The sequence below is a fragment of the Lampetra fluviatilis genome, chromosome 25, assembly GCF_964198595.1.
Source record: "Lampetra fluviatilis chromosome 25, kcLamFluv1.1, whole genome shotgun sequence".
In the NCBI taxonomy this organism is placed as follows: Eukaryota; Metazoa; Chordata; class Hyperoartia; order Petromyzontiformes; family Petromyzontidae; genus Lampetra; species Lampetra fluviatilis.
The window spans coordinates 1,319,664-1,334,090 of NC_136299.1; the positions used below are offsets into that span (position 1 = coordinate 1,319,664).

A 14,427-nucleotide genomic window follows, 5' to 3' on the forward strand; every position below is an offset into this window, starting at 1 on the left:
AAACCCCTGCCGTGAGGCAGAACACTCCCCATCTGGTATCTAAGAGATGCCACCAATTATTTCCTATCTCATAAACAAATGTATAACAACTTCAACGGGTCAACTTATTTGTCCATATCTTTGCGAGAGAGAAGTAGTACTGTCTCGACTATGGGCCTGACGAAAGTTCTTGCGACACCTGCTTCGCAATCATAACCTCGACTTTTCGAACTTTTCCATTGGCACTTGGAATCAACTTGAGGATGCAGCACATTGGCCACTCATTCCGTTTGGCTTGGTTGTCCTTCAGTAGGACTAGGTCGCCTTCTTGGATGTCTGGTCTGTTAGACTGCTGCTTGTTGCGCACTTGGAGTGTCGCAAGGTACTCGTTTTTCCAGCGACGCCAGAACGTGTTCGCGAAGCTCTGCACTTGTCTCCATTGACGTCTGTAGAGGTCTGCAGTGCTGGCCTCCTCGGTAGGTGCTGTGAATACGTCTGTCTTCTGGGTAAGAAGTGTAGCAGGAGTCAAGATGAATGGTGACTCCGGGTCGGTTGAGACGGGGATCAGGGGTCTTGAATTAATTGTGGCTGAGACCTCGGTCATGAGAATGGTCAAGACCTCGTGAGAGAGCCGTGTGGACCCGACATCACATAGCATGGAATCGAGAATGCGTCGAGCAATCCCGATCATGCGTTCCCAGGCTCCACCCATATGCGAAGAGTGGGGAGGATTGAAGATCCATGTGCAGCCTTGGTCACAAAGGTATTTCCTGACAGAATCATCTTCGACATTCTCCGTATTGATCTTAAGCTCTTTACATGCTCCAGTGAAATTGGTTCCACAATCAGAACGGAGTTGCTTGGCTGGCCCTCTGATGGCGAAGAATCTCCGGAGTGCATTTATAAAGCTCAAAGAGTCCATGGACTCGATGACTTCGATGTGCACTGCTCGTGTACTCATACAGGTGAACAGCACTGCCCAACGTTTGCTGTTCGCGAGCCCTCCTCTGGTGCGACGGGAGATGACTGTCCATGGTCCGAACACGTCGATCCCTACAGAGGTGAAGGGAGGTTCCACACTTAGTCGATCGGCTGGGAGGTCTGCCATTTTCTGTTCTTCCTGTTTTCCACGTAGCTTGCGACACCTGATACACTTGTGGATTGTGCTGGCGATGCACCTCTTTGCTCCAACGATCCACAGCCCTGCAGATCGGATTGCTCGTTCTGTGAAGTGCCGACCTTGGTGCTTGACCTTCTCGTGGTAGTGGCGCACAAGTAAGATTGCGATGTAGCTCTGGCCTGGGATTATGAGGGGGTTTCGTTCATTCTCATCTAATTTTGCATTCCCTAGCCGACCACCGATCCTGAGCAAGTCGTCTTTGTCCATTCTGGGGTTTAGCTTCCTGAGGGTGCTGACCCTAGGAAGGTCTTCTCCCTTGTTGATGGCCTTGATCTCACTTGCATAAGCTGCCTGTTGCACACAGCAGACTATTGCTTTCTTTGCTCTGGAAAGCTCGTCTTCAGTGCGTGGCACTGTGCAGTGATGCCATACATTGCAGCTACCAGTGGTGCCTCTCATCGGGCGATGGAAGCAGTCTGCGATATGTGTTAAATGTGCTATCGCTCGCACGAGCGTCGTCCATTTCGAGAAATGTTCAAAATGGTGTGGATTCAGTGGACTGCTTGGTCGCATATTTGTTACGAAAGTTGTCACTAGAGGACGAATCTCCTTGTCGGACTCGGGCTCTAAGAGTCCAAAGGTCTCCTTGGTAGTACATGGGCCAACGTCACGTCGTAACAGGAACGCTGGACCCGTCAGCCAGATGGTTTGATTCAGCAGAGATGCAGGGACGGACCTAGTTGCGAGATCTGCTGGATTCTGGTCAGTTGGAACATAATTCCATTGCTCTGGCTGCGTCGATCTCCTGATGCGCTCCACCCGGTTGCTGATGTAGGTGTAGAACCTTCTGGTTTGGTTGTTTATGTAGCCTAGTACGACCTTACTGTCCGTGTAGAACTTGACCGCGTCCAGTTTGACGTCCAATTCGTCTAAGATCAGTTCTGCCACCTCTGTAGCAAGAAGGGCTCCACACAGCTCGAGCCTTGGGATGGTATGTTCCGGTTGTGCGGCCAGTTTGGCTTTGCCCAATATGAACCCAACATGCTGGATCCCTTCTGCGCTTGTGGTTTTTAGGTAAGCTACGGCTGTTACGGCCATCATAGAGGCATCTGCAAACACATGTAACTCCTTCCGTTGGGTTACGGAAAGGGATGTGGGCGTGTAGGAACGTGGAATCTGCAGCTGCTCAAGTGCCTGTAAGGAATTTCTCCAAGTTTCCCATTCTTGTCGCCGTTCCTCCGGCAACGGGCTATCCCAGTCTTGTGTATCAGCACAAAGGTCTCTGAGTATCCAACGGCCTTGAATGGTGACTGGCACTACAAATCTTAGTGGATCGTACAGGCTGTTTACCATCGACAAGATGCCACGTCGCGTGTAGGGTTTCTCTCCAATTGATACTCGGAAAGTGAACGTATCCGCTTTCAGGTCCCAACTCAGTCCAAGGGTGCGTTGGGTTGGTGGTGTGTCGACGTTAAGGTCCAAGTCTTTTAAGTCTTTTGAACGATCGTCGGAAGGAAACGCTTTTGTTACTTCTGCGCTGCTGGACGCTATCTTGTGAAGTCTCAGGTTAGCAGTTGCTAACATTCCTTGTGTCCTTTGGAGCAGATCGGTGGCTTCTGAGGCCGTGGGTATTGATTTAAGTGCATCGTCAACGTAGAAATCTCGCTCTACAAACCGCTTGGCGTCTTTCCTAAATTCCCCTTCTCCTGCCTGCGCGGTCCTCCTCAGTCCATATGTGGCTACCGCTGGGGATGGGCTGTTGCCGAAGACATGTACCTTCATTCTGTATTCAACAATTCAATCATCGACGTTGTTATTGCGGTACCACAGAAACCTGAGGTAATTTCTGTCGTCTTCTCGGACAATGAAACAATGGAACATTTGTTGAATGTCGGCTGTTATGGCGATTGACCCCTTTCTGAAACGGGTGAGTAACCCTAGGAGACTGTTGGTCAAGTCCGGTCCGATGAGCATTACGTTGTTCAAGGAAATGCCCTTAAATTGAGCACTGGAATCGAACACCACTCTGATCTGATCCGGCTTCTTTGGGTGATACACGCCAAAGATTGGTAAGTACCAGCATTCCTGTCCTTCTTCTAGAGGAGGGGCTGCTTCAGCGTGACCACTGTCAAATTTGTTTTTCATGAAGGACACAAAATTATTCTTTATCTCTGGTTTCTTGTCCAAGGTGTGGCGCAATGAGTTGAGCCGTGAGAAGGCTTGCTCTCTATTGTTGGGTAGCCGCGGCATCTGGGATTACGAAATGGCAGAGGGGCAACCCAACTGTTTGACTCATCTTGGAAGAACTCTCTGTCCATTATTTTCAAGAATTCTTTATCCTCTAGCGATGGAGCAGGTTTGTCGTCGTCCTTCGTTGTCATGAACACCGTATGTCCAACATCCTCTTTCAGCATAGAGGTTTCTTCGTCGGCCTGCATGGTACAGCCTTGACTTCTATCGTCGAATTTCTCTTTCAGCGTGAAGTGGTTGGGGCACGGTTTGAAGAGCGACGTGCGTCCATTCATGAGCACAACTTGTTCTGAATGTGCTAATGTGGTCTGGTTTGTGTGTTCCATCGAGACAAACATCACCTACGATGACCCATTCTAGGTCGAGTCTCTGGGCGTAGGAAGCGTCGTGAGGTCCGTTGTGTTGATCACGAACCTTGTGGACTCTCAGCATGTCCCTGCCAAGCAGAAGTAAAATCTGTGCCACGTGATCCAATGGCGGGATGAACTCTGCTATGGGTTTCAGGTGTGGGTGGTGACGTGCCACTTCGGGCGTGGGAATCTCACTCCTGTCGTCGGGTATCTCATTGCACTCTATCACCGTAGGAAGGGCTAGCTTCGTGGTGCTATCCATGTTTTCCACCATGAGGCCGCTCGCTTTTCTTCCCGCTGTCTCCCTCAGTCCTGAGCATGTTCTGAGCGTGTATGGAAAGGAATTCCCACCTACGCTTAGCTGATCAAAGAACTCTGACCTTGCCAAAGACTTGTTGCTCTGGTCATCCATTATGGCGTACATCCTTACTGCCCTTTCAGGACGTCCTTTGGGATACACTCGGACGAGGCATATCTTTGAGCAAGATCTTCCTTTGAAGCCTTTTCCACAGACTTCTGTGCATTTGGTTGTGATTTACGAAGTGAGTGCGGCGGTCGCGCATTGCTCCCCGCCGTGCTCTGCTTCGGGATCGGAAGCCTTAGTGCCACTGGGTTTGGAGTAAAATGTGTGCAGAGCAGTTGCGTGTTTGTCGCTGCCACATTCCTCGCACTTGATATCTGCCTTGCAATTCCTTGCAAGGTGGTTTGTAGAAGCACAGCATTTGAAGCACACTCCAAATTCTTTCAGCATGTTCTTCCGCTCTTCCAATGGCTTCCTCCTGAACTCACGGCATTTCTGGAGGGAGTGGGGCTTATCATGCAATAGGCATTGCTTCTCTGGATTCTCTATCTTTTTCTTTGTGGTGGTTGTCTGGACGGAGTTTGCGAATGTCGTAGGAGAGACCTCAGTCTTGTGTACGGAAAATGGCACTCTCGCTGTTCCTCGTTTCGCCATTGCCCTTTCCATTCTTGGGAGATCTGGACTGGAAATCCCCGTGGTGCCAAACATAAAACTCGGGTCATTTCTGGTCTTAGCCAGGTTGCGGATAAACTTTGAGAAAAAATAGAATGGGGGGAATGCAACCTGATGCTCTGACTTGTATCTTGAACCCGCTGTTCTCCATTTTTCCTGCACGTCAAATGGCAATTTCTCTACGATGGGGTTCACGCCATGGTAGGTATTCAAGAAAATGAGACCTGGCAAGTAGGGATCAGCCTGGGCTGATTCAAGCTCCATCAAAAGATCTCCAATCTCTCGTAACCTTTTATTGTCCCTACCAGAGATTTTTGGAAAGTTCTGCAACTTCTTGAAGAGAGCCTTTTCAATGGTTTCTGGGCTACCATAGCACTCCTCGAGCCTCTCCCACACCGCATGCAGGCTTGAGGCAGGGTCGTCTATGTTTGCTGACCGGATCCTCTTTGTGTACTCTGCAGATTCATTTCCTAACTATTTCACCAACAGGTCGAGTTCTTCACTTGCAGAGATATCTGCATTTCTGATTGCATTCCTTAAGGTAGATCTCCAGGCTCGATAGTTCTCAGAGTGGTCATCAAACTTACCGAGTCCTGTGTTGATTAGTTTGTGGTGCGCCAGGTACCTAGCAAAGTCCCCTAAGCCTGCTGATCCAGGGTGTGTCCATACTGGCGCTTGTGAGGTGCCATTATTTGCTGCATTGCCTTGCATGCCGTCATTCGCGATGGCATTGGATTGTGGGCCCAAAAGGTTTTGATTACGTTGGTTTGATCCCTTTATGTGGCTGTCTGGAATGTGGGTCTGACTTGATGCATCCACGTCTGACCCCTCGTGTGCGACGCTGAGTCGGCGACTAACTGCCAGGGCAGGATATGCATTTCCACCATTCCCATAGACAGCATAGCATTGATGCATTGTTCAGACCAATCCAAAATATTTTTTTCTGGTGAGTTGATCACGGTCCTTGACAGTTATCTGAATGCCAAACTCACTCCAATTCTCTTCCTTATCCAGGTTGGCTGCTGCTTCGAGCGCCTCGGCCTGGGCCCTTGCGGCAGCTGCTTCCTTTTTGAGTTGTAGGGTGCTTAACTTAGCATCCACCTCAATTTTCTTCCGTGTGGCAGTAGCCACTAATATACTCTCTTGCTCTTCAAGCTCTGCTTTTCTCCGTGCGGCAGTAGCCACTAATATACTCTCTTGCTCTTCAAGCTCTGCTTTTCTCCGTGCGGCAGTAGCCACTAATATACTCTCTTGCTCTTCAAGCTCTGCTTTTCTCCATGCGGCAGTAGCCACTAATATACTCTCTTGCTCTGCTTTTTCTTGTTTTGCTTTCTTCTGTGTGGCAGCAGTTGCTATGCTTGCTTCTTCTTGTATGCGGGCCTTTTCAATTAGCATGGCTTCCTCTTCAGCCATGTAGGCAATGCGGGCGTTTGCTGCTTCTGCTGCTGCACGTGCCTGAGCTGCTGCCATACTAGTGGTTGATGTCTTTGAGTGTGCTGAGCCTTTAGATCTTGTGGAGGACCTGGATGAAACAGAGTGCTGGGATCGTGTCTCTCTTAAGTCCTCCACACGGTCCATTGCATCTTGTATCACTGCCTGCACATTATCATGGAGCAGTTCGAGGAAGTGCTCTTGCGTGCGCACTCCCTCAATGCCCTCATCTGTTTTCACCTTCATCAGGAGGGAGATGTATTTATTTGCCAGGAGCTTATAGCTTGAGCTGCTCACCTTCACTCGCTGGATGGCCCGCTGAATTGAGGCCACTGTGTCTGAGGCGTTTGAAGCTTCAGATATATCTGCTTCAACCCGGTCCCATGCCCTTTGTATCCTGGCATCAAGGTCCTGCTTCTCAGCATCATAGCTTTCCAAGGCCTGTTGTGTCAACCTGACCTCTTTTTGGGGCCTTGAACTCCCTTGGTCCTCTTGAGACAGGATGGGAGGTCCTGGATTGTTTAAATCACTTTCATCAGCATCTCTCCCTGCTGAACTGTGGCTTTCCATGCTGCGATGCTTGCAACACAATTTTTAATGTAGACTTGTTGCAGAGCCGGTTGCCCGAGAGCTCCTTGCTTGCTGCAGGCTGACTGGGAGCTTCAAGAAGAGTGTCTTTTTACTGTCTCGGCCTCGCTGTGCGCTGCGTTGCACTGCTAGCTGAGTAGATAACCTCGCGTCCAATAAACCCTCAGAGCCAGGGTAAACATCCGACTCCAAACGTCATTTATTGATTTTAACGAGGTACAACTGGTAAGAAAACAGCACAGATACAGCATCTGTTAATACCCGGAAACACCAACACAATGAATGAACACCACAGCATCGTAACAATAGATCCTGGAGGGGGCAGGCACCTACATTACCACTGAATAGCTATACAAGAGCATAAGCTGCTGTGTTACATAAAGGCACATCGTGTATTCATCACACTGCACCCCAAATGTACAGTATTACACATAACAGTAAATTGTGGATGAGATATTTCGTCATCCTTGCTCTCAGGATCGCCATATAGTTACTTGGGTACAAGTTTAACTCGACTTATTAAATTACAAGTAACATTTACAATAAGGAAAGTTGCAGGCTTCGTTGTTAACTAGGCCTCATATCTATCGTAACAATTTAAAAGCATTATAAAGGCATTTACATCATTATAACGGTCATTTTAACATTATAACAGCATTTACAATATTATAAGAACATAAACGAACTTACAGACAATGCTTCTTAAAGTCCCACAATGGACAATTGCGGCTGGCTTCACTGGGACGCGATGTATGCCGCCATCTTGAATTATGTGTGTAATGGCCGACGCCCGCGTGGTTGAGCAGGAATCTTAAATCGCAACTTCCTGGTCACATGACCAAAATTAGCATCAAAAACAGGAAATTCCTGTGTACATACGCCCCCCCATCTGCCGTGAGGCAAAACCCCTGCCGTGAGGCAGAACAATCTTCGATTAGCATGGTTGGCTAGTTCAACATGCGTACACACTAGACTATACCCTACTATACACTATACTCTACAGTACACACACTACGCTATACACACTACACTACTAAACACTAGACCACAATACTAGCTTAAAAACGCATATCTTTAGATACTGCTTTTTGTGTTTAGTTTTCTGTCCTTCCCCTGCACCTCCGATTAGCGCGGTTGGCTAGGTAATGTGTGAAAGAAGTTCGACAAACATGCATATTTAAAGCTGCGACAGGCAACACTTACTAAAACTGTTTTTTTATTCATTTTACCAGGTAAGGCCCACTGAGCTAGTAGCTTTTTTTCAGAAGCGACCTGGCCACAAATTATAGCTCAACCAAGTGGCTTATCATGTGGACATTTAGAGCAGTCAAATATTCTAAACACGTTTCTAAATGTGGAGGGGAAAATTGAAGGACCCGGAGAAAATTGCAAGTGACCACGAGGAGAGAGACATGCGAACTTCAAATATATAGAAGGCGTTAGGGTCGGGATCGAACACACGACCTCCTGCATAACAGGCGAGGTAGTTAACATCTCGCCACTGTGGCGCCCCAACAAATGTTGTGAGGGCATTTTTAATCTCGCCGATTTCATGAATGATTTATCTTGTTATGGTATTATACTGAATGGCGTTTCCCACATGCACTCCTTCCTTCTGATGTTCCCCTTTGCAGAGTGTCTGCCAGGGTACGCATCTTGATTGGCCTGAACGGAAGCCTGGCCATGTTTGTGCTGACAGCGGTGCTGGTGTGGGTCAAGATGCTGTCCCCGCAAGATTTTTTCATCATCACCATAATAAGCGTGTTCATCATCAATAGTAGGTCCCATCGGGGAGCACACACCCACAGCTGCAATAGTCGTTGCTATTCGTTACTATTTTTTTTTGCAAAGCAATTTTTGTATTATTGTAGATTGCCCTCCAGACATATCCCAAGTTAATCAGCTCATGTTTATTGCTCGCTAAGTATCGCGGGATGGCAACATCCACAAGCGTTTTATGCCATTGCTACTTATACTGGAGCGAGTCGTGCCACAGAATCGCTTTTCATTGCATTCTTATAGTTTTACACGTGAACAATGGAACAGTATATTTAATTGCAGAGATCAGCGTAATGACAATGTTACACGTCTGGAACGCAGAATGGTCTACAAGCATAAACTCGGGAGATACATCAATCTAGTAGAGTGGGTTTCTGTGCACAGCTCATTTCTTAAATGTATCTGGGGTTTACCAGCGTGCACTTCTGCTTGGAGGCCAACGCTTTAATATTTTGTTTAGTCTCTTTTACATTTCTATTCATCGATCGGTCGCTGGCAGGTTGCTGAGGAAAGGGTCCTATCCAATCAGCAGTAATATAATTGGGCAGATGGTCTGCCACCCGTTCCTAGGCTACAGCAAAGCACTTTCATCTTAACCACGCCAATAATCCGGGAATCTCCCCAAAAGTCCAACTGACGATTCAAAACCAAAAGCCAGCATCTCCCGCGTGATGCTCAAAATATCTGCACGGTAAAAAAAAGAAGCAATCTCGAAATAGCTTTTTTTTCTCACAGAGAATTCGGTCGATAGGTGACGCTCTGGAAGGAATTTTTTTGCGGCCTGCGCGAGCCAAATTTTACAGCCTTCGAAATCGGCAAACAATACAAACAATACAACAACGTGACGTTCTCAAGACTCTAAAAGCTAAAAAGAGCGATTGGCTGAAGTGGAAACAACAATCGAGTCAGGTGCAATTCTATTTTGAGGAGCGGAACGGAAAACGGCAGGTGCGAGAAAAATGTTGCATTGACGTTTTCAAACTTTACGATTGGCAAACCTGTCACAGAGCTGCCGCAACAACGTATGTGTGTACGTATGTTGAACTTCTTCCGCACCGTACATAGCCAACCGTGCTAATCGGAGGTGCGGAGGAAGGAATCGGAGGTGCGTGAGAATTAATGGTTTCTATTTCATTAGCAAGTATATTCTCTGTAGGCAACAGCAGGAGAGAGGGAGATGTTTTTTTTTTAATTCCTATGTAGGACTCGTACAAGGGTTGTCTTTCTCTCTCTTTATTTTCCTCTTAGAGTCCACCTTCGCCGCGCCACCGCTCCGCGTCTCGGCGCGACCTCGCTCCGCTCCGCGTCGCTTTGCTGCGCCACCACTCCGCGTCTCTCCGTGCCCTCACTCAGCTCCGCGTCGCTCTGCGTCTCTCTACCTCACTATCGCTATGCTTGTCGTCTCTATGGTTTCTCCTACTCTGCATCCTTCCGATGCATGGCTACCCTGGTTGCTCACTGCGTTCTCGCTACCATTGTCTCTCCATGCTTCTCTCTACGCTTTACTCTACTCACACTGTCTCTCCACGCTTTACTCTACTATCCCTTGCTCTGTGACTCCCTGGGCACCGTTGCTGCGGCTCCATCCACGACGCCAACTCGTACAGGACTCCCTTCTCTCCGTTGCGCTCTGGCTTATATCCCCACACCAATTAATCTCCCTAATTATCTCTACCCCCGCTTATCGCTCGCCCCCTGGCCTCCCGGCCCCCCGTGTCACGTGGCCTTGTTTTCGCCGCCGGAGAGACGCCCGCTAATGCCCAATTACCTTTTCAGCCAATCACTGGCCTGTGTCCTCCCGGCTACCCTGACACCTGTTTCAACTCTTAACGACCTACTTCGCCTAAAGCCACAACAACAACCATTACCTCACATCACCCCACTGTACTGTGCTTGCTCGCATAGCAACAGAGGCGGGGGATGTGTGGCGCGCTATCTCAAGCCTTACACCTATAATGTATATGGGTTTCGCCTTGAGGCAAACCTAGGCCCGTCAATGATATTCTACCTTTTTCTTAAATCAAAATGGTACCCATGTGTATACGTAGCCAACCGTTCTCATCAGAGGTGCTAAAACAGAGGCGTGCAGCAAATAATTAAAGTATGTGCCTATGAAGTTTTTGATCCATATTAATCTACATTTGAGACATATCCCGCTGGTAAACTCCAAGATAAATGCACACGGTTTTGCCAGGGGATTTTGTGAAATAAGTTCAACGTACAGTACATGGCATACATTTGTGTGCAGCAATGATGCAGTGGTTTGTGCCATAGGCAACATTCGTGATAAATGGTCGCTGAGCTTGTCCTGGGTAGAGGCCGACCGAAATTCGGTTTCGGTTTTGGCCCCGAAAGTTGGCAAATGGCCACATTCGGCATACTTTCAGTTTGGGTCAAAAGTCAATTTTTAACTTCTGGTCTGGTTTCTGGTTTCGGCCTATCGGCCGGTCAGTCGGCGCTAAGCAATCCTATGCGATAGGCTGCAAAAACACACACACGTCAGCAGCAGCAGCAGCTTGAGAGCAAGGTTACAGCCGCAACCATGGTCTGCTAAGGGGCCATCCATAAATGACGTCACGCACCTGGGGGGGGGGGTCAGACATTTGTGACGATGTGTGCAAGGGGGGGGGCGGTTTGAGAAATGTGACGTCACATCAAAATGCGCAACTTTAAATAAATAAAGACAACACGTTCTACTTATTAAATACGCACTACAATGACAATAGTTTTTTTTGGGGGGGGGGGGGTCAGAGCTTTGTGACGTCATATTTGAGGGGGGGGTCTGACTTTTTGTGACGCGGTGTGACGAAGGGGGGGGGGGTAACAAATCGTCCAAAATCGCGTGACGTCATTTATGGACGGCCCCTAATGTTTATACGACCGGTCAACAGACGGCAGCCTCTCTGGCTGAATGCGGAAAAACTGTTGTTTCTTAACTACAACATTAATTTGTTTGGATATAATTACTAAGTAACACCTAATGATTTGATATTTAGCGACTCTTACTGCAGGCTCTGAATGAGTAGTTCTAGATTTATTTTTTTATTAAAGTAGCATTGCATCATGACATATTTCATAAATCTTGTGTTCGGTAACTTCGGTTATATACCTTTCTGTTTCGGTCACGGTCGAAAGTGAAGTTAAACTTACGGTTTCGGTTTCGGCCGAAACCAGAAATTCAGTTTCGGTCGGCCTCTAGTCCTGGGCCCTGTCTAGATGGACTCAGCCTTGATTGAATACCTGGTGGTGTGTGTCGTGTACCGACATTGACACTAGGAACACCTCGGCGTCCGTTTGGTGATGCTGCCTTTTCATGTGCCCCGCACCTCCGATTAGCACGGTTGGCTACGTACCGCGCAAAAAAAGTTCAACATACATTGTTTAGGTTGTTGTCCTTCCCCCGCACCTCCGATTAGCATGGTTGGCTACGTACGGTGCGAAAGAAGCTCAATGAACACAAATCATACACAGGCAACGACAGCTGCTCACACTGTCTCCAAATGTCTCCATAGATAACAGCGGACCCTATGTGTTTCGTGCGTGTACGTGTGCACAGTGTTTGGTACGGTGTTTGAGGCCAGCCTGTTCGGCCTGGCGGGTCAGTTCCCCACCAGCTACACGATGGCCCTGATGAGCGGCATGGGCATATCCGGAATGTTCACGGCCCTGGCCATGATCTTCACTCTCCTCGGTAACAAATATCGGACGCACGACATCACAGCGGCATTGGGAAGGGGTCCAAGCCAAAACTGGGACGCATTGGCCGGGGACGGTGGGTGGAGGGTGTGGGTGGACAATACAACGTCAACTGTGAAACCCGCTGCTTTCTCTCTATCCTGCAGGCAGCAGCGACAACAGCTCGGTGGCGTTCTGGTATTTCGTGACGGCCTGCGTCATAACCGTGATCACCATCTTGTGCTATTTGTCGCTCTCCCGCCTGGTGGGCCCCGCCGCAGCGCCGCACGTGGCACCGCCGCCATCGCCGCCACACGAGAAACACCGCACGCCCCATCGATCCTCCACGCAGCCGCGCAGATGACCGCTAGTCAGCAAGGACCCGTCACGGCTAGCGTGGCACATGGGAGGTGGAATATGAGGATCCGTGCCTCCTTTGTCTCCCGACCGGTGGTGGCAGTGGTGATGATGTCGATCATATTTTCGATTGGGATTATACGGCAGCAATAGTCGCTCCCTACTGGCAGATGAACGCCGCTCACAGTCCAGGTGCTGTCCGTTTGTGCCGGCACAGGGACAGCTGCCATCGGGGGTGCCCTTCGAATGGTTTGAGATGTCACGTGAAGCACTTTTGAGTTGCTAAGGCATTCTTAGAGCTGTGTAAATTAAAATAAGATGATTATCACATCGCCATCAATCATCAGCCTGTATTTTGACGTATTGATAGCACACCGGTGCAGCATAACACACCGGTCCTTATAAAACAGTAAAAAAATAATCTAAGTTTGAATCAGAAAATCTGTCGCCAAGTTTAATGCGATTCGAAGGTTTATTCAGTCTATTGAGACTTTCTCAAGAAGGTCAATATTGACCGTTGATTTGGGTCTGTTGAATCCAGGAACCGTCCGACCAGGTCTAGGGCACGAGGTGTCAAATCTTTCCTTTACGGAGCGAGCCAATCGTCATCAGGCTGGGTGGTGCTATATGGCAACAGACTGTGCAGCTTCGTGTTCAGCCGCTCATAACATTTGTCTTCCGACTGCTTCGACATCACGAGAACTGGTTTTGACCACACCACCCGCAAGATTTTCTGACCGAGTTTGCGGATCGCGGGAAATGAAATAATTATTGCAAAAAATAATATTTTTTTTATACCGCCACTTTCCTGTCATTGCCGCATCGATTCATGAACTCGAAGCTGCATCTAGTGTGAGCAGTCTGCCTCTGCTCCTGTGTTACATTTGTGGTATCAATTCAATTACCAATGGCCAATTACCAATGGCCATTATCTTAGACCGCCGTTCTTCTAGGTTCAATTAAATCAGTGCTACTTGTGGGAAGTAATAGGCGGTTGTTGCACAGAAACACTTGTCTCCTACCACTCAGGGCTATACCAAATGGAGATGCTTACCGACCAACAACTTTTGTGTACATGCACACCAATTACTACTGCCCTTGAAACGTTTGAACACACAATGACAGTTGTACTCTACACGCATACAGATGCGGCAGTGTTAAGAGAGGTGAATGGGGCTACCTTCTCTCTATGTTTCACCACTTGCGTTGATCGCCAAATGTCCCACTGCTCTTTTTCAGAGGTTCTCCATTTACTACTTGATGGAAGACACCAAAGTCCAAATCAAGGAAAACGTCAGTAGCACCGAAGGTAGTATGTCATTGGGCTGTTCTCTGTTTGAAGAACCTCTTTTTTTCTCTCAATCCGCTCAATATCTCTGGCGTGTAACATTTTCAAACTCAAACTTGATTTGATTTATTTTATACTTACGTGACTTTACCGAAAGAACCAAAGAGTATAATTTCAAACTCTCCCGTTCAAGCCACGATGTTACAAACAGACGCATTCTGTGCGTTCTTTTGACAGCAGGAAAGACGGATGATTAAGCTGCTGGAAGAATGCCCCTCGTAGAAGAGAGATTGCTGAAATGAGTACAACAAAGAAAGCGGAGCTACTTTGTACACATTCCATCAGCCGCAGGTTGCATGGGATGTGCTTGGTGCTATGTGCATGATAGGATGTGAATTTTGGGACGTGCATGATGTGATGTGAATGATGGGATGTGCATGATGGGATGTGAATGTTGAGATGTGAATGATTGGACGTGAATGATGGGACATGCATGATGGTATACGTATAATGGGATGTGAATAATGGGCTGTGTGATGCCTTAAAAGGAAAAATGCTTTGGGCAATGACCATTCTTCATTTCACATAAAATCACGAAATTATTTGTCTTATTTAGTACACAGAGAGACACATACGG

The 14,427-nt window shown here is 47.9% G+C and overlaps 1 protein-coding gene across 1 annotated transcript in view; it reads left to right on the forward strand.

The window, feature by feature from the left end:
* LOC144941599 (equilibrative nucleoside transporter 1-like) overlaps positions 1 to 14,427 on the forward strand; it is a 51,814-nt gene that overhangs the window by 17,806 nt on the left and 19,581 nt on the right. Inside the window, exons 5-7 of the mRNA XM_078867920.1 lie at positions 8,326 to 8,468; positions 12,027 to 12,161; positions 12,313 to 12,501. Coding sequence (XP_078724046.1) covers positions 8,326 to 8,468; positions 12,027 to 12,161; positions 12,313 to 12,501 — 467 coding nt within the window. The remainder of the gene's footprint in view (positions 1 to 8,325; positions 8,469 to 12,026; positions 12,162 to 12,312; positions 12,502 to 14,427) is intronic.